Below are 23,979 nucleotides of genomic sequence, written 5' to 3' on the forward strand. Positions count from 1 at the left end.
CAGGATAATGTTCCCATACTCATTTACCCAAACTAATGCTAGTATGTTGTCTGGCCATCCTTTTTCTTGGCATCTAACACTTAACTGGTAATTTCTCACCCTTTGGAAAGGTATTTCTTTTAAACGTAATAAATGTTAAACAACTTTTGCAAGTACTTGATGTGCATAGCAGTATATAACATTTTTTCATAACTACAAATGCCTAAATGAATGTCTTATCCCCAACTATATTAATTGTTGAATATGCTGGCATGTTTAGGTAAACCGGGGTTGTCATTTCCTACTTACCCTATTAAAAAATTATTTTCTTCTTGTATTTATAATACATGTCTCCAAAAGGCCAATAACTTTTTCTCAGGTAAACAGATATAAATTTCTTTGTAAATCAAAGGCATGGACGAAGCTTATTCAAAAACAGGGAAGCCAATCAACTTGCTTTAAAATCTTCATTCATTATTTGATGTTCCTTTGCTATTTGTGCAGCCTTTAATTGTGTCTTACCTATAGTTTTAGCAAAGCCATGTCTTGAATGTAAGAGGGCAGTACTCTTCTGCTTGTGCAAATTTCTCATTTAACCTCAAAATGGTTATATATTTTTATTACTATTCTTTTTCCTTTCTCCAATCTTACATACATAATTCCAGAATGTCACATTTACTGCCCACTCACTACATTACCAATTTCCTCAGTTTCATGTATAATTTTTAATTTTTTGCCAGCAAAAACTTTTTTTACAAAACTCATTTTTACTAATTAGTTAAGGATATAAACTATTCAATATGTATTCATACGTATTCAATCTTGACTTAATTAAAAGAAAATTAATGCTATGTTTTGCTGAGACTATTAATACAGGAAACAAAGGATGAATCATTGGTAAACAATATGTAGTTTCTCACATGAGAACAAAATAAACAGGAAATAACAATAACAGATTATAATTTTGTGACCGATTTGACATCAAAACAGACTGCCTGTGAAACAAGATGGTTTATTTTAACGTACAGCATTACTATACTATATGATGTATATTATAATACAGATACAGATTATAGACTCCCCCCACTGGAAACCCTGCACAGATATCTTAGATACCTACATCATATAAACTATAGTATATGACATAGGCCAATCTATATGGGCTATGCCAAATAGAACAATAATTTTTCTGTTAATACTTTGATTAATAAAACAAAATGTTCTATTGTTTTATTATTTTAACGATCTTCACTCTAAGCAGTAAACAAAAATCAATGCAACTAATGATCTTACGTACCCATGCATAATACACTCACATCTTCAAGTAAACAATTTACTTCAATAAGCACAAAGGACTAAATTGTAATTTGTAAGTATTACAAATATAACTGATTTAAAATCAATTTCAATACCTAAAAATGAGCAGTAGTCTCAAAGGCTGCTTTGGGATACACATAAAAAATTTATTCATGTCCTTAACACAAAAAAAAACATTGCTCATTTAATTTAAATGAAATAGAACCAAAACAATCTGAAAATTTAATCAATTATAATGTTTTCTTCTAATAAAGGATTATCATCTTCAACAATTAAAATGATAGCATTGTGTCTGTCTGTGAAACTCTATTGATAAAAAGATGAGAATATCCTTTAAGTAACTAGAGGTACCAAAATAATGTACAAAAAGCATACACAAAAACCAAACAAACTACAAAGATTTCCTAAACAACTAGATAAACATGTCCTGTCCGGTAACCTGGTCTTCCTTTCTCAGAAACTGCTTAATTCTTTCATACTTGCCATCAAAAATATTGAAAGATTCTGGCAATAAGTAATGAAGGGGATGAAATACAAAGCATGAGAAATTAACATACAAATAATTTTAATCCTTTTATTTACAATGGGAAAAATACAGGTTATGGAAAATCTGTTGACTACGCCTAACATGAAAATTAATCACATATCCAGCACTAGTTCTTTGTACACTTATAGCAAATGAATCTGTTGGATGAAAAGTAAATGGAAAAAGTCTTCTTGCTGCTGCTGGAGCACTTTTACCGAACATGCCAGTATTGATAAGAGACTTTAAAATACCAGAATTTCATCCATTAAATCTGAAAAATTGAAAATAGAATTAAATATCTATTAAGTTTTGCATTAAATACAGAATAATTAAAAACACTAAATAATAAAACACGTATATGCAAAATATTCACAGAAATGTGTGTGTGGTCTGCTCCAGTTTATAAACATATTAAACTAAAGAATTCTTGGATATAAACATTTTAATCAAATGGATAAGCATTTCACATCATGTCATGAAACAACATTAACAATGTATAAAATATACATTCAATGATTTGCAAACAAACTGTTCATATTAGCATAATTGAAAGGCAACATTATGTTTCCTCAGAATGTAGACAGATTTTTTTTTTATAAAAATTTTAGTTTAAATCAGCTAAACTTATAGAAATTATACAAATTCAATAACTAAACATTAAAACCAAAGAACAGTAAAACAGCCTTCATTGATTTCAAGTCAAGAACTATATTTGTTACTATTCTTAGACTATCACTCGTTGAATACATCATTTTAAAGAGTATACCTCTCACTACAAAATGAGTAATAAATTTCAAAAAAACCACTGCCAAATATGTTTTCCTTCAACAAAATATATTCCAGTGGCAACACCAATATGTAAAATGTTTACGACTTAGATTCATAACTCATCAGTACACATAAATGTTTACTTCAAAACATTTTCTGTTTAAATATCAATCAACAGAAATTTCTCATTACTAGACAATTTAATAGTATAATCCAGTATTTTGGAAAATAGAATCTTACTTTGTTGCAGATGAAATCAATTCCAGAATTTGGACCCCCATACCTGTAAATAACACTAACTTAATCCTTACTTTTTTTTAAAAAGTAAAATAAGTAGATTTTTGCTTAATTAACACATAAATCCTACAGAATTAACTAAAAAACGGTTTTCCTCTACATTCACACACATCTACTTTACTTCATCAGACATTGAATAAAATCATGGTAAATGATTTTAAAATCTCTACTTAGCCATAGTTGTTTATCAGTTAGGAAAAGGAAAATCTACTTGAAATACACTTCTAGGATATCGTTATCAAGTATTTTTGATTCCATAATTAAATGCAATTCCACTTCATTTTATGAAAAGCACGCAAAGAGGTATTTTAAAGCTTTCAACAATTAAACTGAAGAATTTTTACAATTTTATTTAGATATGCAATGTGATTCAGAAGGAATGTGAAATAATTTTGGAACTGATTCTAGAGCTTGAAATAGGAAAAATAGTTCATACAAATGTGTCTGAAAACGCTTTATTATCAAGTTACTTTTAATTCTGCATCGTCTTACCAAATTTCCAAGTCTTCATTTGTCTGTTACTTTCACTCTCACCATTTATTATTATTGCATGTTCTTCCTCACTGAATCCCTTCTCTACCATAAATTATATCCTTTCCCCTTTTTTCTCTTCGCTAGACTCAACATTAATCATTTCCTTTCCACCAAAAAATGTTTCCTGTTTATTTTCTTCAGTTATATCTTTATTGCTGGTAGTACTGTCCTTTCCTAGATTTGTTTATTTTTAAAGAACCTTACTAATCTCCTACTGGCTTGCTAGAATTATCTTAACTTCATTGCAGCTCCATTGGTCTCACCTTTCAATGTTTGTAGGGGCTTTATTGCTGCTGTAGAGGTTGTAAAGTCCAAAAGGAGCAAAGTACTTTGCTCCTTTTGGCATTATTTTCATGCAGTTGTCTATTTCTCCACAACAAAAAATGAGAGTTGCTCTTAAAATACTAAAGGGAATTAATAAAACCATAAACGCTAATCAGAAAATTACGAGCACACAATCATTTTAAATTATCTCCATATTCTATGATTGTGATCAATTTTTGAGAAACCATCAAATGATGAAAATTTTTAAACAAAATAAAGTTCTTTTTAACAGTTAGATTACAGACACACCTCTCCCATCTGTGGCTCTGACTAGAAAGTTTTATTTTTCTTTTAACTGGTACATACATTTGCCCAAGACTAAATAACTGCCAAATATGTCTAGAACAATAATTAACTGAAAAAAAAACCAACTGTTACATTTGGTGTCTGTCAAGTAGCATAACTAAAATGATCAAACATTGGTACTTTGATATAAAGCACTCTGCACCTGCGAATGTGTCATTGCCATATGAAACATACTATGACATAAAATTTATATGTATAAGAATTTTTTTGTTGGAATCCTGACCTTCATGTAAGCTACGTTTAATCTGTTACAGTACTAACAAAATGCTGTTATAGCAAAATTATATTCAGTTAATAAAATGAATTAATACTACTTACTTTTGGTAATTTTAATTATTTATAACTATTGTTATTGTTATCTTCATCATCAGATTTTAATGGAGGCTGTGATGGATTGCTGTGTTCAGATATCCTACGTTCAATATCATTTGATCCTGGATGGGCATCTGGATTTAAGTGTGGTGGTGGTGGTGTTCTGTTTTCACTGTCAACCTTATCTTTTTTTGTTTCCGTGCAATCTACATTTAGCTGTTCATCTTCAATTGAAAACTGCTTCATATGCTCATTTGAATGAGATCTATGAATGTTGGTTCTGTGGTTCTTCATACTATTTCTTTTTCTTACTTTCATTTGTTTAAAGGTGCTGTCTGTAATTTTTCTATCGTCAGGATGTGTATTCTTTGATGTTTGGGGTCCTTTACTTTCTTTTATCTCAGTTTGTCGTATATACCTGCCACAAACTGAACATCGTTTTAGGCGAACGCAGCATCGCCTCTTTTTATTTTCACATTTTTTATCTTTCTTTTTTCCTCCCTTTCTCCTAGCATTGTTTTTTCTTTTCATGGACTGAATGTTCTTGATTTGTTTTGACATACTTCCTTTTCTGCTTTTATCTTTCCCAGACTCATTCATATGTGCTTGTCTTTTTCTTACCTCTCTTAAGTTTTTAATTAAATCAAAATGAGATTGCTGATAGTCCCTTAATTGTGCTAAATCATATTCCAGTTGTGATTTTTTAAGACGATTTTGTAAAAGAAAGGTATGGTAACGTGTTTTGTAATGTTGTTGATGATTATTTGTTGTTAGTTGTTCTTCCTTGATATAATTACTTATTTTATTATCTGAACCCGATGATATTGGTGACTGATCATGACAACTAGTGAAATCATTTTCTTTGTTCACTGTATAACCAGATGTATGAGAGCAGCTATTTTTTAAATTATGACTCAGTTTATAATAACCAGCACGATGTCTTAACACACCATCAACCAGACCTTGATTTAATATTCGACGAACTGAACATACTAGGTCCCGCTTTTGTTGTTCAGGAGCATGTAAAAATTTTCTCAAATAACAAACTATCTGTCTTAAAGTTACTCCTTTTTTGTTATTTAAATCATTTATAACCTCAATGATTTTATCTAAATTTATTTTAGCCATTAAGTTAGTTACTAACTATATTGAAAATTTAGTTACTATTTATCCAGTGAGATAGAATATTACACTTTTAAGAATAATTTTTTTTTATCACATTAGTTATAATTGATTTCTATGGTTACATACTTCATTTAAATTTACGATAAGCATTTCCTGTAAGTAAGAAGGATGTACCTTATAATTTTCTTTTAACTAAAAATTACATCTGTTTTTGAGACAGATCATTTTAAAATATATATAGTATGTTCTGGTGGTCCTAAATTTCCCTGAGGTAGTGATATAGTATCAATATCAAGTTCTACTTTATTTTATATTTTAAAAAAATATCAGTAGACGGCTATTAGTGTATTTAAAGTATTAGTTGACAATGTGAAACACAATAAAAAATTGTTCTTTCACAATGATGTTCCATAATGGCTGCAGATATAAAAAGTTGACTATACCTATTAACAATAAAATAATAAAATTTTATCAATCTTGAATAAATACATTTTTATAAATTCAATTTTGAAATTTTGTATTTTTAAGCAAGCTTAAGAAAATTTTGTTGGCACTCATCTTAAAAATGTTAAGAAACCATTATGCATACAGTATATTTAATGTATTAAATCTAAGTTGGTTTTAATTCTTAACATAACTTTATACTATTTTAACTCCAATTTAAACATTCTGGAATTTTTTCCCAACTAATGTACTTAAAATTTCTAGAATTAATGTTTACTTTTCCAGATTTAGGATGTTATTTTTCTAACAAATTGAATGGATATGAATTATGCATTTGTTATTTTACAATTTCACTGACAGAATACTGTTCTTTGCAGTGCAACCATCAAAACTTATATTCAACTGATTTTTTAAGGATTATCTAAAGCGTAAAGTATCAAAATTGACAGTAATAAAATCTGAATTATCAGAAAAGAAAAAAGCTTGTTTGATTTTTATTATCATTAATCATAAATTAAAACAACTTATATGTATAATTTTAGCAAATCATCAAATTAAAATGATCAAGAAAAATTTTAAATGTAAAAAGTGAGTCTTTAAATTCCTCTCTAGAACTGTTTGCATGTGTAAAAAAAAATAAAAACAAAACAAGTCATAAAATAAGTTAATGAGTTTGGGAAAATAAAACTAAACTCCTGATTGAATACTAGTCAGTTATTTAAATTTAGAATTTTTAATATAATTACAAAAACTTATTTTTCAATATATTTTTAAAAGGCTAATTGAAGGTGCTAAAAATTAAAAAAAAAAGTTATATACTGACTAATAAACATATTCAAAGAAAACTTTTACCAAAATCAGATAAATCATTGAGGAAATTTCTAAAACTTCAATAAGAGGTTTTTGTTATACACTGAAAAAGTCTACGAATTTTTGTTTGCAGTTATTGTTAATTCAATTTACAGATAACTATAAGAAAAAATGATTAACATTTTTGAGAAGTCTAATTGACTTTATATATGCAGTGATTCAAAAATTGTTACAAATTATTGGGACATTACTGGTGAAAATTTCACTGTGATTTCTCTGTAATTCTTGGGATCAAAATTAAGAGGTATATTTTTTTTAGTTTTATATGAAATCTGACCAGAAAAATTGAAAAAAATCAGTCCAAGAACAATTATTTTTGTAATTTTTGAGAAACCTGAGGTAAAAGACAAAAGATTGGGGTTGAAAAACACTATTTTATGTTTGGTGTAAAATAGTTTTGTTAAATGGGTAATAAACACATAAAACTTTTTAACAAATCTTGATTCTGAGAAAAGTGGTTTGAATAAAGTCCATAGAAAATAAAATACAGGCAAACGAATTTTGAAGTTTAATAAAAACAAAATATATCATATTTGACAGATTTTATTTTAACTAGGTATTAAAAGAAAAAAAAATTGTTCAGTATTACTAAACAAAAGGATGAAATACTGTAACAGGAGATGGACCAGGTCAACGGATTTCTTTCAATTAAGAATGAAAGAGAGAATAATAATGAAAAGAAGAATTTAGGAACTAAAAGAGATTCTTTTCTTAAGAGTAATGGGTTCGTTTAACGATCTGTAATATAGACAATTGCACCACCAAAAGTTGTCTGACCAGAATAAGAATTTATAGAAAAATGTAAGGGCATGGGTGATAAAAATTATTACGCTTGAAAAATTAAAGGGATGAGTTGGGTACTGGTTCTCCAGATCAAGGGATATAAATACTGAGGGGGTCAGTGGAACACAGTGAGTAGTTCAGCAAGGCTGTGTTTGGCACAGTTGTGATTAACAAGCGATAGATAACAGTAGTTTTGTGAGCCAATGTTCAACACAGTTGCAGTGACAGCAATAACAGTAAGCGCTTTGTAAACGAGTGAAGAGTACATCACAAGCATTTCTTTGTGGACAGTGGGTGAATACAAGAAGTTGTTTGGCGAGTAATTGGTAAAAAATAGTGAAAGTAACAGTATTATATTCATTCATACAGTGTAGGGTAGTTCTTTTATAAACGGTAAAAGTAATATTTGCAGAAAACTGAATTGTATGAACTTTGGACTTTTCTAGTGGTATCTTGTTAATGAATATGTTCTAATGGTCATTATAAAAATAATAAATTTAGTAAATTGGACTGTATTCTGGATTTTATAATTTAACTCTCATTAAACAAATCTTGTCCTTTTTATTTGAATTACTATTTTCTAAGTTATACAAGTATTGTATAACGCCTTCCTTGGTAAAATAGTCCCCCGTTCGGATCTCTGGGTGGGGACTACTAAGGAAGGGGTCACCAGAAAACTAAAAAATAACATTCTACGAGTCGGAGCGTGGAATGTTAGAAGCTTAAAAAAGATTGGTAGGCTAGAAAATTTAAAAAGGGAAATGGATAGGATGAATGTGGATATAGTAGGAATTAGTGAGGATCGGTGGGAAGAGGAAGGCGACTTTTGTTCAGGTGATTTTAGAGTAATTAACTCGGCTTCAAATAATGGGCAGGCAGGAGTAGGTTTCATAATGAACAAGAAGATAGGGAAGAGAGTAGAGTATTTCAAAACGCATAGCGATAGAATCATTGTAATAAGGATAAAATCAAAACCTAAACCGACAACGATTGTTAACGTCTATATGCCTACAAGCGCCCATGATGATGATGAGGTAGAGTGTGTATACGAAGAGATTGATGAAGCAATTAAACACGTAAGAGGAGATGAAAATTTAATAATAGTTGGAGATTGGAATGCAAGCATTGGAAAAGGCAAGGAAGGAAATATAGTAGGTGAATACGGGCTGGGCAAAAGGAATGAAAGAGGGGACCGACTTATAGAGTTTTGCACGAAGTATAATTTAGTAATTGCCAACACCCAATTTAAAAATCATAATAGAAGAATATACACTTGGAAAAAGCCAGGCGATACTGGAAGGTATCAGATAGATTATATCATGGTTAAGCAAAGATTTAGAAATCAACTCGTTGACTGCAAAACTTACCCTGGAGCAGACATTGATAGCGACCATAATTTGGTGATAATGAAATGTAGATTGGGGTTTAAAAACCTGAAGAAAAGGTGTCAGATGAATCGGTGGAATTTAGAGAAGCTTCAGGAAGAGGAGGTAAAGAAGATTTTTGAGGAGGACATCGCAAGAGGTCTGAGTAAAAAAGATGAGGTAGAAAATGTAGAAGAAGAATGGGAGAATGTTAAAAAGGAAATTCTTAAATCAGCAGAAGCAAACTTAGGCGGAATAAAGAGAACTGGTAGAAAACCTTCGGTTTCAGACGATATATTGCAGCTGATGGATGAACGTAGAAAATATAAGAATGATAGTGATGAAGAAAGTAAAAGGAACTATCGGCAATTAAGAAATGCTATAAACAGGAAGTGCAAACTGGCGAAAGAAGAGTAGATTAAAGAAAAGTGTTCAGAAGTGGAAAGAGAAATGAACATTGGTAAAATAGACGGAGCATACAGGAAAGTTAATGAAAATTTTGGGGTACATAAATTAAAATCTAATAATGTGTTAAACAAAGATGGTACACCAATATATAATACGAAAGGTAAAGTCGATAGATGGGTGGAATATATTGAAGAGTTATAAGGAGGAAATGAATTAGAAAATGGTGTTATAGAGGAAGAAGAGGAAGTTGAGGAGGATGAAATGGGAGAAACAATATTGAGATCTGAATTTAAGAGAGCATTAAAAGATTTAAATGGCAGAAAGGCTCCTGGAATAGACGGAATACCTGTAGAATTAGTGCACAGTGCAGGTGAGGAAGCGATTGATAGATTATACAAACTGGTGTGTAATATTTATGAAAAAGGGGAATTGCCATCAGACTTCAAAAAAAGTGTTATAGTAATGATACCAAAGAAAGCAGGGGCAGATAAATGTGAAGAATACAGAACAATTAGTTTAACTAGTCATGCATCAAAAATCTTAACTAGAATTCTATACAGAAGAATTGAGAGGAGAGTGGAGGAAGTGTTAGGAGAAGACCAATTTGGTTTCAGGAAAAGTATAGGGGAAAGGAAGTAATTTTAGGCCTCAGATTAATAGTAGAAGGAAGATTAAAGAAAAACAAACCAACATACTTGGCGTTTATAGACCTAGAAAAGGCATTCGATAACGTAGACTGGAATAAAATGTTCAGCATTTTAAAAAAATTAGGGTTCAAATACAGAGATAGAAGAACAATTGCTAACATGTACAGGAACCAAACAGCAACAGTAACAATTGAAGAACATAAGAAAGAAGCCGTAATAAGAAAGGGAGTCCGACAAGGATGTTCCCTATCTACGTTACTTTTTAATCTTTACATGGAACTAGCAGTTAATGATGTTAAAGAACAATTTAGATTCGGAGTAACAGTACAAGGTGAAAAGATAAAGATGCTACGATTTGCTGATGATATAGTAATTCTAGCCGAGAGTAAAAAGGATTTAGAAGAAACAATGAACGGCATAGATGAAGTCCTACGCAAGAACTATCGCTTGAAAATAAACAAGAACAAAACAAAAGTAATGAAATTTAGTAGAAATAACAAAGATGGACCACTGAATGTGAAAATAGGAGGAGAAAAGATTATGGAGGTAGAAGAATTTTGTTATTTGGGAAGTAGAATTACTAAAGATGGACGAAGCAGGAGCGATATAAAATGCTGAATAGCACAAGCGAAACGAGCCTTCAGTAAGAAATATAATTTGTTTACATCAAAAATTAATTTAAATGTCAGGAAAAGATTTTTGAAAGTGTATGTTTGGAGTGTCGCTTTATATGGAAGTGAAACTTGGACAATCGAAGTATCTGAGAAGAAAAGATTAGAAGCTTTTGAAATGTGGTGCTATAGGAGAATGTTAAAAATCAGATGGGTGGATAAAGTGACAAATGAAGAGGTATTGCGGCAAATAGATGAAGAAAGAAGCATTTGGAAAAATATAGTTAAAAGAAGAGACAGACTTATAGGCCACATACTAAGGCATCCTGGAATAGTCGCTTTAATATTGGAAGGACAGGTAGAAGGGAAAAATTGTGTAAGCAGGCCACGTTTGGAATATGTAAAACAAATTGTTAGGGATGTAGGATGTAGACGGTATACTTAAATGAAACTACTAGCACTAGATAGGGAATCTTGGAGAGCTGCATCAAACCAGTCAAATGACTGAAGCTAAAAAAAAAATACAAGTATATGTATTGTCATTATTATTATTTTTATAATTTATTTTATTTATATCTCTTTAAGGTAATAAATTGTAGTTGTAAGAAACTTTTACAAGAGATAAATATCCTTGTCAAACCGTGAACATGCAGTATTTAGAAAAATAACAAATATAAACACAATTACGTAAACTGCTGAAAATGTTATTCACCATAGTGGATACAGCATTCTCCAATGAACAAAGTTTTGAATGGCTTTGCATATTTCAACAGATTTGTTTGTTTTAGTTGTATAGCACTGAGAGAATTCTAATAACTAAATTTTCACTTGCATTACACTTTTGTTTGTATATTAATGATTTCAAGTTACCCCACACATAGTAGTCCAGAAGTGTTAAGTCAGGCAACCTTGAAGGTCACTATGTCAAAGCCACTTCATTAAAAAAGTCGCATTTAAGTGTTGTCTAACTGTTACAGAAAAGTGTAAAGTTACTTCATTGTGCTGGAAAATCGTCTGCCGTCTTATTATCAGAGGAACATTTTTCAATAGATCTAGCAAATTATTTTGCAAAATGTATAAGTATAAAGCACCTAAAACATTTTCATTGAAAATAAATGGTCCCAATATTTTGTTGTCTACAATATCATATCACATAACAGTTTCTTCGTTGGAACTTGTGTTGGTATCCAACTTTAACAGTGCCATGTGAATTCTGAAATGTTTTCTTTTTTTTTTTTAATTAAAAAACAAAATTGAAACTAAAGAAATTTAGTTTCTGTGGACATTTTCCTCAGAATTAAATTCTCTTCAAGTTTTGTTTAAAACTTTTACTTGTTTCATTACCCATTTAACAAAATTATTTTAAGCCAAACATAAAATAGTGTTTTTCAGCCCAATATTTTATTTTATCTCAGATTTCTCGAAAACTACTAAAAATACAGTTCTGGGACCTATTTCTTTTTCATACAAAACCACTAGATTTATTCCTTACTTTGGACCCCAAGAATTACAGTCTGGCTTAATTATACCAAAGGCGGAGAAATCAGGACAAAATCTTTTGTCAGCTGACACTTGCTAATGAAGTGTTTCAAATATATGTTTATATGAACCTTCTTCTTTATTTTCACCAGTAAAAGTCCCTAAAGTTCATTACATTTTCTGTGAATCACTCTGAACATATTAAAAACTGACAGTAACATCACTGTATGTATAATCTGTTATTTAAAATAGTTACCTCTTTACACTTCATACTTCACTAATACAAGGGTGGGGTGAAAAGGTCTGGGGCTGGATAAGAAAACAATTTACTTGGTACATTTTGATTTATTTTTCAACACAGTCACCATTAAGGTCTTAACATTTAACCCAACTTTCCACAAGAGTACTGTCAGTTTGTATGTCAATTTTTTCAACTCTTCAAAATAACAATCTATGGAGGCAATAACTTCATTTTGGTTGAAAATTTCTTTTCCCCTCCAAGCCATTTTATAAGGTCAGTCACTGGGAGCTAGATCAGTATCATCAATTGTCACAAATTCATGTAAAAATTCCTCTGAATTGCGCCAAAAGAGCTCAACACAATTACTTGAAATGTTTCTTCGGCACTGTTTCTGGTCAGGAGTGAGCAAACATGGCACCCATCTAGCACACACATTGTTCATGCCCAAATGTTTGTGCAAAATATTGAGCATGTGTTCTGTTGACATGCCTACAGACTCTGCTAACTCATTTACTGTTATTCATCAATCTGCCAAAACAATTTTACGCACTTTTGCTATCACCCAGAGGCGATAGCACAATGGAATGCTTCTGAAGTGTCTACGCTCTGGCATAGTCACTTCAGAAGGGCATCCACTGTGTGGTTTATCGCTAATGAGTGTTTAACCCATTTTAAACTGCGAACCAGCATTTAACTTCTGTATTTGATGGAGAAGAGTCTCCCAATGTCATATCAAGCTCTTCCTTAATTTCCTTTGCACTTGAGCCTTTCAGAAAAAAGTATTTAATCACTAAACAAATTTCCAATATTTTTATTTTCAAAAACACACCTTTTCTCCACTTTAACAGACTGTAAATACTATACTAAATGATGCAGTGGCTTGAAAACCTTATAGTAAACTAATGAAGAGTGGAATCATGCAATGCTGTGAAGAAATTAAAGGTAAAACGCCATCTGTATGTGAGACCTGGAACTTTTCACTCCACCCTCGTATATCAATGTAATTTCTAGACTATTCTAATTGAGAATATTTTTTAAATTCTTTGTGTAATTTACTCTTCCATACACAACTAAAAACAAATCTGCTGCAAAAGTCTAGATTTGTTCTAGTCTTGTGTTTTTCAATTTATTTTCCTTTTTTCTTACCCCTGTTACACCTTTCATTAATTATCTTAACATATGTTATATGTGTTTGGAAATATGACCTAATATGAATATGACCTAATATTTACAATAAATATGATATTCAAAACATACATAAAATAATATCTAGTTTTTAATTTCTACAAACTTTTTTTCATTTTAATCAACTTCTTACATTTTAATTTAGCACGATCCATGAAGGGCATCTTTTTATTAAAAGATTACTGGCCCTTTTTTTTTAGTTTGTTGAGATATAAAGAAGGCATTCATAGTTTTTCATAATGGTTCTAAGTATTTTAAATGATTGTAATTAGTGCAAATTAATGACAATATCCTTTTTCAATACTCCAGCATATACAGTTAATACTGTTCTTTGTATATTTGAATGAAGTTCAGAATAAACATCTAAAATTATAGTATCATTTATTAGCTCCACTAATATAAAATGTAGTATCATTTATCGCCTTTATTAGCTGCACTAATAACGGTTTAAACAACAATCAATTTAAGAAAGTCAATTTTTCACACATCATTAGACTTTCAAATGATAAAACATCAAATATACTGCAACTGAAAATACTGAATAACATGTATATCATATCTCTTTTTAAACACAATAAATCCTAACCTTTAGATTCACTTTAATTGTCAGTTCAGTTTCTAATGGAAGTGATCCTTTACCACAAACATATCTAACATAGTACAGAGTATAGATTTCTAGATAAAATAAATAGTAGATTCAGTTATTGGATTCTGAGTAAGATTGAGATAAACTGACTGTCTTATAATGTGTTGGTTCCTCAACACTTGTTACCTCTGTGAGTAGTGATCCAGAAATTAAAGGGTGTGAAATAAGGAAGAGCGTCAGCTGCTAAAGCCACATTTAATAAACTAATCTCCATAGATTACCAATGTTACATAGCACAAGGTATGCACTCTCTTCCCTCTGTTGGCATCAATTATTAACTATGGTTGAATATCATTAACTTCAGTTAATGTTAACTGCAGGCCCTCAGATTATTGGAAGTGTAAAAAAATGAAGTTATTGGGCTATCAATATAAAAAGGAGGGTTTAATTTATGAAGTACAAAATTATATTTTTAATATGGTTGAAAATAGTAGGTTATACTAAATTATATAAATAAAATTGTTCAGAGTATCTTGCTTTTTTAAAAATAGTTTACTGTATTTGTTTGGAAGAATACTACTGTTTTTTGCTACAAAATGATTCATCTGTTGGGAAATAATATGTTACATGGATTCACTTAATTCTGTTGCTCTACTTTATACATAATGTTTTCCTAAAACATCAGCATCTGAGTGCATCACTTTTTGTTACTGGTTATCTTTGGCTTCCTTCCCACTATATGTGTCGGTTGTTGCCTGTTGGTTCACCATTCTTATTTTTTCTTTGTCATCAGAATCTAGCCATTCTTAACTTCTTCTTTGGTGAGTTTTCTAAACATGGTACTTTTTATACTTAATTGGTCAGGTTGTTATCTGTAGGATTAGCTTCACAAACAGCTGTATCTGTCTCTTCTTAAAAGTAATGTTTTCCCATGACATTTTTGGCATTTAAGTTTAATTTCAACCCAAGATCTGCTTTACAAAAGCGGTATCTTTTACAATAACTTTTTCAAAATGTAATCAATTTGCTGTAATTGCTATCCATTTAGTATATATCCAAGCATCTTTTATTTCTAGATTTTCTTAAGTGATGCAATGATCCCTTGATCCACGGGCTAAATAAAACTATAGACATTTGGTGATAGAAGCATCACTTTAATGTCACCACTGCATAGTACCTCCTCATTTGGGTGTTGTAAAGCATTATCAATTAAAATTATTATATTTAAAACCACGGAATGAATCATTAAATACAATATTCTGTGTATACAATAAAAAAATTCAGTAGGCACATGTATATACGTAACTAACAGTGAAACAAAAATTTTTGATAAATAAAAACATGCAAATTATATTACACAGACAAGTTACTTTTAAGAAAAATACATACACACATACTGTTAATAAATTATTAGCTCATATGAACCAGTGAAATTATTGATGACTAATAATATAAATTGTTGATCAAGTAAGGAATTATCACATTGTTGAAACTGAATCACTAGGAAATTATACATTAGGAATTGGAAACAATTTCTCAGTTTAAGTGGATTCACTTTTAATTTCTTCTATAGGGTCTGGCTGTTGAGGTACAGTCTCCTGTTCTTGGTTCTTCTGTAAACCAGTATTGGCATCAACATTAACAACCTGATTTTCATCTGATGTTTCTACAACATTATTATTTTTATTATCACCAGCTGAAGAAATCAACAAAGTTGAACTAAGTCTCTCAACATGGACTACAGCCTCCATTAAAAGTGACCTTAAATTTCCTTCATTACTTTTAACTACCCTGGCAAGCTCATCCCCGCTTTCTTCTTCTGAACTCTCTTCGGCAGTCGATTCAAGATCAAATAATACTTCAGCTGCTAATTCCTTATCTGCAGCCAAAATATCATTAATCTAAAAAGAAAAAAAACACTTATTAAAATAATTAGGAACTGAAAATGAAAAGTAAATGTAAATTTAAACATGTAAATGAAATAAAACCACTGAAATCCAACAAAACCAAAACAGACAATTACAACAAGTTCTAAAATTCTCCAAGTATTAAATACTTGAACAATGGTTGACAAAATAATCTGCCATAAAAAAAGTAACTTTTAAGTATAAATTATTTACCTTGCAGTATTTCTCAACTGTGGGACAAAAATGCATATTGAACCATTAAACAACTGCTTTACCGGCCAAATCTTTTTGTTTGAAAAAATTACTGGAAGGAATTACTTGTTTCAGTCTTTAAATGCCTTCAGGTTCATTTAAGATAAATTAGCATCAGTTTTAATTTGAAGTAACCTTCGGCGTTACCTCCGAGTAGAAGTGTTAATCTATCCTTGGATCAGCATTTTTTCCAGAATAGGCCAGTTTAATAAATATTGATGATCTGACGATAATTGGCTTCTATTTCTAGCACATTGCATATCTCAAGATGAAGATGCAATTCTGCCTTTTTCTTGGTAATCGCTAGCTGTTTAAAACTGCATGTATTGTAGACTCATTGAAGCCTAATATTCTACCTAAATTTGCTTTGCATTTCCCATTAACAAATCAATTAATAATTTCAAGCTCTGTAACCAAAGCAATGAGTTATCATTTAGTACTCTTGTTCATGTCCATTTCTATAAAGGGAAATTCTTACGTAGAAAATTTATTGATGAGTTGATGTTAAACAGAAATAATAACGACATACATTGAGTACTGGAGAAGAACTGACGGCATGGCTGGCTATATAAAGTAAAAAAAAAATTCTGTAAATAAAAAAAGCTATGAAATTTAAAAGAAAAACATAAAAAATGTTTGTTTTTTAATTTTTTGTTTTTATAATATTTTAATAATATATCATTTTGAAATTAGTGATAAATATATCATGTCTATTTTAAAAGAAAACAAAATTATTGCTAAATACTGCATATAACAATAAAAAGTGGAAGTAGGCTCTCCTCCACTGATTATTATTTACTGTTAATGAAATCACAGATATAATCTACTGTATGGAGGTGTGTCTTTTTTTACTGTAAACTATTATTTTAATTTTTTTTTTCATTATTTAAAATGTTATCAACAATACATATCTACTTTCATAAAATATTTTTTTTTTAAATTACATATTTATTACTTTCATAGAAAATACAATTTAACATGATTTAAAATAATAAGAAATTACAAATAGAAAATAGTGTAAAATTTTGCATTTTCATTATTTTATTAATTTTTAAAACTTGTTGGCTTATAAAGTATATGCACACCTTAACGTTTAATTTAAAAAACCTATATATTTAGAAAAATTAAGTATAATATTAAAAAGTGACCATGCTAAAAAAAAAAAGTTTACCATTAGAAATTCCCTTAAAACTACCTTATAACTAACTGTTGGCACAAAACAAAATTCCCTATTATTTAATAATCAAATAACTATAATATAATATATAAAATAACTGCTACATATTAGGTAGTTCCCATTTGCACTAAATCTATTAAAATATAAAATTATTAACAAATTTAAAACATAACAATTAAATGACTAGTCATAACATTAATAAATTAAAAAAATAAATAAATAAATTTATTGCATGCAGTGCTCTCATGTAGATCATAATCCCCAAGATTCATTTGCCAATACTTCAGAGGGTCTGTAAAAATTTCTCACATGTTGAAGCGCATGAATCAAATTTGGTATCGCATATGTTAAGGGATGGTCTCAAATTTTTTTTTGAGGCCATCCATTAATGCTGTGTGCACTAATGAACACAGCATTAATCAAGGGATTCTTGTATTCTGAAAACAATATTAATCAAAATAATCTTGCATTCATTTAAAATAACATATTTTTGTAAAGTAAAATTTAAATGACATATTTTGTTAAGATAATTTTATGAATTCAGTGGATTAACTGATAACCTTAATAATGTAAAAAAAAAAAAAAAAAAAATAGTTTTAGGAGCATTAACATTGACATATATCTGTCTATAAAAAAAGTGCAGATAAAATTTTTATTTTATATTTGGTACTTCATAACAGAATGATCAAAATAAGAATTTCACAGACATAGTTATGGTAATACGATGAAAATTACCATTAATTTGCCCAGGATTATTCATGTATTGAAGTGATCTAATATGTCATACCTTAAAATTATTGGAACTAAAAAAAGTTATTGGGGTTAATGATACATTTTTTTATTGCAGAATCTTTTGTAAAGGTTCTTTCACACTATAAAAAATATTAATTTTTAAATTACTATCATAAAAATATCTTCCTTTAATTTTTAGATACATGAATTCATGAATATTACTTTTTAACCACAATTATTAACAATCTCAAATATTCCTAAATAACCTTTTATATTTATCAGTTTGTGTTTTTCAAAACTGAAATGTTGTGTCAAAATCTCCAATTCTGTAACCTGTATTTATTTAGAGAAACATATTTTGAACGATCAAGTTGTTTTGTAATGTATATAACTGCAATTTAGTATATTCTTAAATTAAATAGTCTATATGCTTAAATTAAACTTATTAAAATTTTTCATTTTGTTTTTTAATTATATTTTATTATTAGGTTACTAAATAATTTGAATCATTCCTAACTATAACAATATTTTTTTCATCACGTCATATTTAATCCCAATTAGAACATGCTAATTTTTTTTTAATTATACAGTTTCTAGCATACAATGACATTTTTAACTCTATGATGAAAAGCTGTACAACAGGTATTTTTCAACATTTCTGCAAGACCATATTGAACTTCTAAATTCCAGAAGAAAAAAAAGGGTAAGAACAGATTATATTTTGGTGAGTAACTGTATAAATCATGTAAAGTTTGGCGATTGGCAACAGTAAAAATACTTGTATTACAACTCTGACATGCTGCGTGGAAAGAATACATGCATGAGAGGAATTATGACAGTGTTCACCTGAGCGACCTTCATGTTATAACCTCATCTCATTTTTGAACAAAAATATCTATTAACTGATAAAAAGTAACTGATAATTTGCTGAAGACTTTCATGATACTACAGAATTAAAAATATTACATAATTAAAATAACTAAGACACACATTAAATATCTGTAAACATTATACATTTTTATAATTGGTTGGTTAACAAGTCTACTGAACACTACTAATACTTTGTAATAAAGTTAATTTCATATATGTAAATACATACAATTTGAATATTTTATTTTCATATTCTTCCATCTAAAAGGGGTAAAGTGTAAAATGTAAGTATGATTAAATTACACTTTTTATCAAGGTAACAAAACCTGATTTTTGCATTCAAAACTTGCAACGGTTTCTAACTAATAATATTTTAGTACTCTGATAAAACGCCATTAAAATAATAATTTTACTAAATTTTACCATGCTTTTTCTTTATCATATGCAGTAGACAACTTAATTACTTCCTGGAGAATGATTATAAGGCAATTCCTCATCTCAGGTTTGATTTCTGGCAAGGAACAGGTAGTTTTTACCTTTCATCCATCTAATCTTCCTCGTGTAAAAATGCACTCTAGTAATGTAATCCCTATTGTATAGCATAAGCTAATGCTTGAAAAACAAACATGTGTAATAAAAACAGAAATGACTGAATTCAAGAAAATTCTCATCAAATTTTTTTAAGTAAAATTAATTTTAAATAAACTATAACTTTATATATTGTTCAGTAGTGCATTACATCATTGCATGGTCTTTCATTATATTGAAAGCAAGCTACTTTTTCCTTCTTCAACTACATAATTTCATAATGACATACAGTAGAGAACTGTTTCATTGACACTAAATAATGAACTACTTGAGTATTCACCAACCAACATGTACAATCTACTACAAAAAAAATATCTACCTTAACAGCCTTATCCAGCACTGTAATTGAAATTTTTGTTTGCAAAATTCTTTTTTATCTCTAAGGGTTCCTAAGTTATAAAATGTCTGTACTCTTCTTTTAGAAGAAGACAGCCTCATCATCTATATCATCAATATTTTCATCTCTTATATCTTGCATATTGTGAATAACAGGTTGCATATCTGTATCACTCATGAATTCTGCAATGCGTAAGCCACTGTCAATTTTTATCAATGCACTGAATTGTTCCCTTTCCATCATTTTTAATTTTTCTTTTTCCAAGACTTTTAATTTGGTTGATGTTGTTCAGTGGAGCAGATATTTCCAGTCTCTTAAAACAATTTAAATAGATTTTCTGGATAAGTTTTTACAGTTACGTGTAAAAATATCAGTAAATGTTCCATCACCATTATCAATAATTTTTTCTTTAATCAATTCAATAGTAAGTTTTTAATGTTTTAAAAATCTTGAAGTGGCTATATGATAAATGTAGTATTAAACTGTAAGAACACAAGGCCTTTTCTAGAAACAAATTTGAATCTGCTATGCAATTATAAATTAAAGCAACTTTTCTCTTCTGTATGCCAATCATTCAAATTCTCCTTTCCCAATCATGCAAATAACCTTCAAATGCTGATCCAGTCATTCCGACAAATTATGTAAGTCTAGGTATAGTTAAGTATAGATTAATGACTAAATTTTTTTTTCTGTTCAATAGGTGGTAGTAGTTATCCAAACCTACCCATCATACTTCAAGTTAGACCAACAGTAAATCTAACTTTAATGTTTCTCACCAAAAGGCATTATCGTAAAATTTTTACCATATTAAGGAAACATTTATCACTGCCTTATTCTGGTAATTATCATTTTACAAAATATGTGTTCAATAATGAAAACAATAAGTGACAATGTTTTACAGGAGGTGATGTAAATATCATGATCACGGTAACCTCCACGCCAGGTAAGTATGGGGTGTCGTTGGATTCGGAATCGTCCCCTGATTCTGAATCCATACAATGAGGAGACGTAGCTCACTTCCCGTGGAAGATACAGCCTCCCAAGTGGCTGGGCACTCGCGGGGAAGTTCTGGAAGGAGGGAAAGCATTACTGAGGGTACAGAAGACATGGAGACCACAACACTCAGCCAAGACAAGGCCAAATGGAAGACAATAGAGGGTAGAGGTGCCAAGAGAGCAAGAGCGGGATCGTCCGAAGAAGAGGAGGCCCCTCCTAATCTAAAAGACGTCACCTATAGATTGGGAAATGCACTGTTGCAACTAAGACATTTGACCGGCAAGGCAAGTGCCACAGCGATAAAGGCCCATGAGAGAGAACTTATAGAGATTTACAAGGAACTACAAAGGATAAGTGAGGAAGCACCTGACACGAATTCCCAGGGTACACAAACTGAGGGCTATCATAGGAATGAGATGTCGGATATATTGGACGTTGATTTATCAGACGAACAGTTAATAGAAAGACTGCCCACTCGATGGTCAACTTGGGTGATGAATCGACTCACCCAAAAAAATACTTTGAAACCGGGAGATGATAACTGCATCTTCGTAGACTTGAATGGACTGAGGCCGAACAGCCAGTATGCTGGGACTACACCGGGAGCAATGGTGTTACAAGAATCTACGATCCTTGAGGAAGAGAAAATTACAACTAATGCTACAAAATATGTGGTGATTTACGACTCCAGCGAGGGTGAGAAGGCTATGGCCTCTCACATCATAAAAGCTCTTCGAAGAGTGGTGGGAAGGCCTGAGTCAGCGGTTTTCGTCGTGCCCACTGGCCCGTCGGGTATTCTGGTTAGAAAAATTGTTATATACCTTATGAGGAAAAGTAAGACACTACCTAGAATGATACTCCCTAATCTGGGAGATCACGGAAGAGCGAGGTCCAGGTCTGCTTCAGCGAGAAGGGGAACCCCACCGGTTATAGAAAGTAAAACCGTGATAGTTAAGGCTCCGGGAAAATCTTATGCTGACCTCCTGAAGACAATGAAAGAGAAGTTCAAGGCGGAGGAAGCTGGTGAAATATTGTCTATCAAGAAGGGTAGAGATCAGCAGCTTGAAGTCAGAATAAATGGATCGCAGAAAGCGGGGGAATTTTCCTCCCTACTAAAAAATAGAGCAGAGGACCTACAAGTTAATATTAGAACAAAGGGGGACCGCAGAACGGTGGTTCATGTAAAGGATATGCTGTGCGACACCAAGGAATGTGAGGTCAAGGAGGCAGTAGAAAAAGTATTGGGTACGGGGGAAAGTTTTCAGATTACATCCCTCAGGGAAGCGTATGGAAACACAATGAACGCCACGGTGGTTACCACACAAAAGAATGCAGTAAAACTTATTGCATCAAGGCTAAGAGTAGGATGGGTGTGTTGCCGGACATACATCCGGACAGAAATCGAGAGGTGTTACCGCTGCTGGGGTACCGGGCATAGTAGAAGAGAATGTCGAGGTCCAGACCGCTCGGACCTATGCTTTAACTGTGGGAAACCTGGCCATGAAATCAGAGACTGTAAGAAAGCAACACGATGCCTGGAATGTAATAGTACGTTGCACAGGACTGGTAGTACGAGTTGTGATAAAAGTCATGAATAGAGTGATCCTAATTAATAATAATAGAAGTCGCTTGTCTTGTGATCTGTCTGAGGAGATTGCAACAAGGTACGATGCCGACTTCTTGGTGGCCACGGAACCAAATGTGTACTTGGCGGCCAGGGGACATTGGGTGACTGACAGGAATGGGGATGTGGCCATCAGAAGGATTGCTGGCAATGTGGACTACAACCTGTATCATAGGGGTGATGGTATGGTAGCCGTAGAGTTAAGCAATATAATAATAATAGGAATTTACATTAGTCCTAATTGTACTACGGAAGCCTTTAAAAATAGACTTTTTGACTTACAGCAAGTCATGACGCGCTCCTGTAAGAGAACGCTTGTCCTAGGCGATTTCAATTGTAAGACAGCGCTAGCTGGTACGGCCTACACGAATAATAGAGGAAGAATACTAGAGGAACTGCTTGAGGCTAATGGCGCAAATTGTGGTAACAACGGGACCGCCACTTATAGCGCAAGAGGACATAATTCGATAATTGATTTGGTTATAATCGACAGTAGGATCCGTACTGACTCAATCGACTTTGAGGTCCTTAACGAAGAAACTGCTAGTGACCATAGGGCCATTTTAGTCACCCTTAGAGAGTACCCACCAGGAAGAAGACAGTTAAACATCTTCAGTAGAATGACAGAACAACAGATTCACCGCGTTACCAACAACGCAGCAAACAGAATCAAAAATTGTCCACAAATAACTCCTGAGGCGTTCCAGGATATAATTAAAGAGGAGATAGCTAAAATACCGCCGAGTAACAATAAATATCACCCGGTTTATTGGTGGTCTGCAGAGATAGAAGAGCAGAGAAGAATCATGCAACGATACAAAAGAGCAGCTCAGAGATTACGCGCTAGAAATAGAATGGAAGAAGAAGGTCGTCTTGCGATAGAGCAATACAGACAAGCTAGGAAAATACTCAACTTCCTTATCAAACAAGATAAAAAAAAGAAATGGCTGGAGTTGTGTGAAGAGCTTAACGAAGATCCCTGGGGAAAGGCATTTAGGATAGTGACCAAACGCCTGGGAAGATACGTGCTGACATTGAGTGCTGAAATGTCGGCATGACAGGTTAAATTGCTATTTCCCAGAATAGAAGATCTCAATAGAGAGGTAATTGAGTGTCAGGCTGGCAGGTTCACTCAAAAGGAGGTTTTGGAAGCCATCATGAAATTAAAAAATTAAAAAAGTCCAGGACCGGATGGCATACCTGCCGCCATCATTAGTGGATGTTGCAAGTTATGGCTTACAAAACCGTAACTTCCCCAATAGTTGGAAAGAAGCCAGAACTGTTTTCATTCCTAAAATAGGACCAAATCAAGAACAAGCAGGATACAGACCAATCACACTAATAAATAACATGGTTAAGGTAGTCGAAAGATTACTAGAAACCCGACTCA

General features: G+C 31.4%; 1 protein-coding gene across 2 annotated transcripts in view; it reads right to left on the reverse strand.

Annotated features, from left to right (window-relative positions):
- Nucleotides 1-1,854: 1,854 nt before the first annotated feature.
- The window catches only part of Cap-D3 (Chromosome associated protein D3), an 86,891-nt gene continuing 64,766 nt past the window's right edge, over nt 1,855-23,979 (reverse strand). The window contains exons 12-13 of one of the 2 annotated variants that reach the window (XM_075382168.1): nt 15,504-16,007; nt 1,855-2,093 (exon numbers count right to left, since the gene is read on the reverse strand). In XM_075382168.1, the coding sequence (XP_075238283.1) occupies nt 15,648-16,007 (360 nt within the window). In that variant the 3' untranslated portion in view covers nt 1,855-2,093; nt 15,504-15,647. Of the gene's footprint in view, nt 2,094-15,495; nt 16,008-23,979 lie in introns of both variants that reach the window. The other variant, XM_075382167.1, reaches the window with a different exon arrangement.

The sequence above is a fragment of the Lycorma delicatula genome, chromosome 1 (genome assembly GCF_047948215.1).
Source record: "Lycorma delicatula isolate Av1 chromosome 1, ASM4794821v1, whole genome shotgun sequence".
NCBI lineage: Eukaryota > Metazoa > Arthropoda > Insecta > Hemiptera > Fulgoridae > Lycorma > Lycorma delicatula.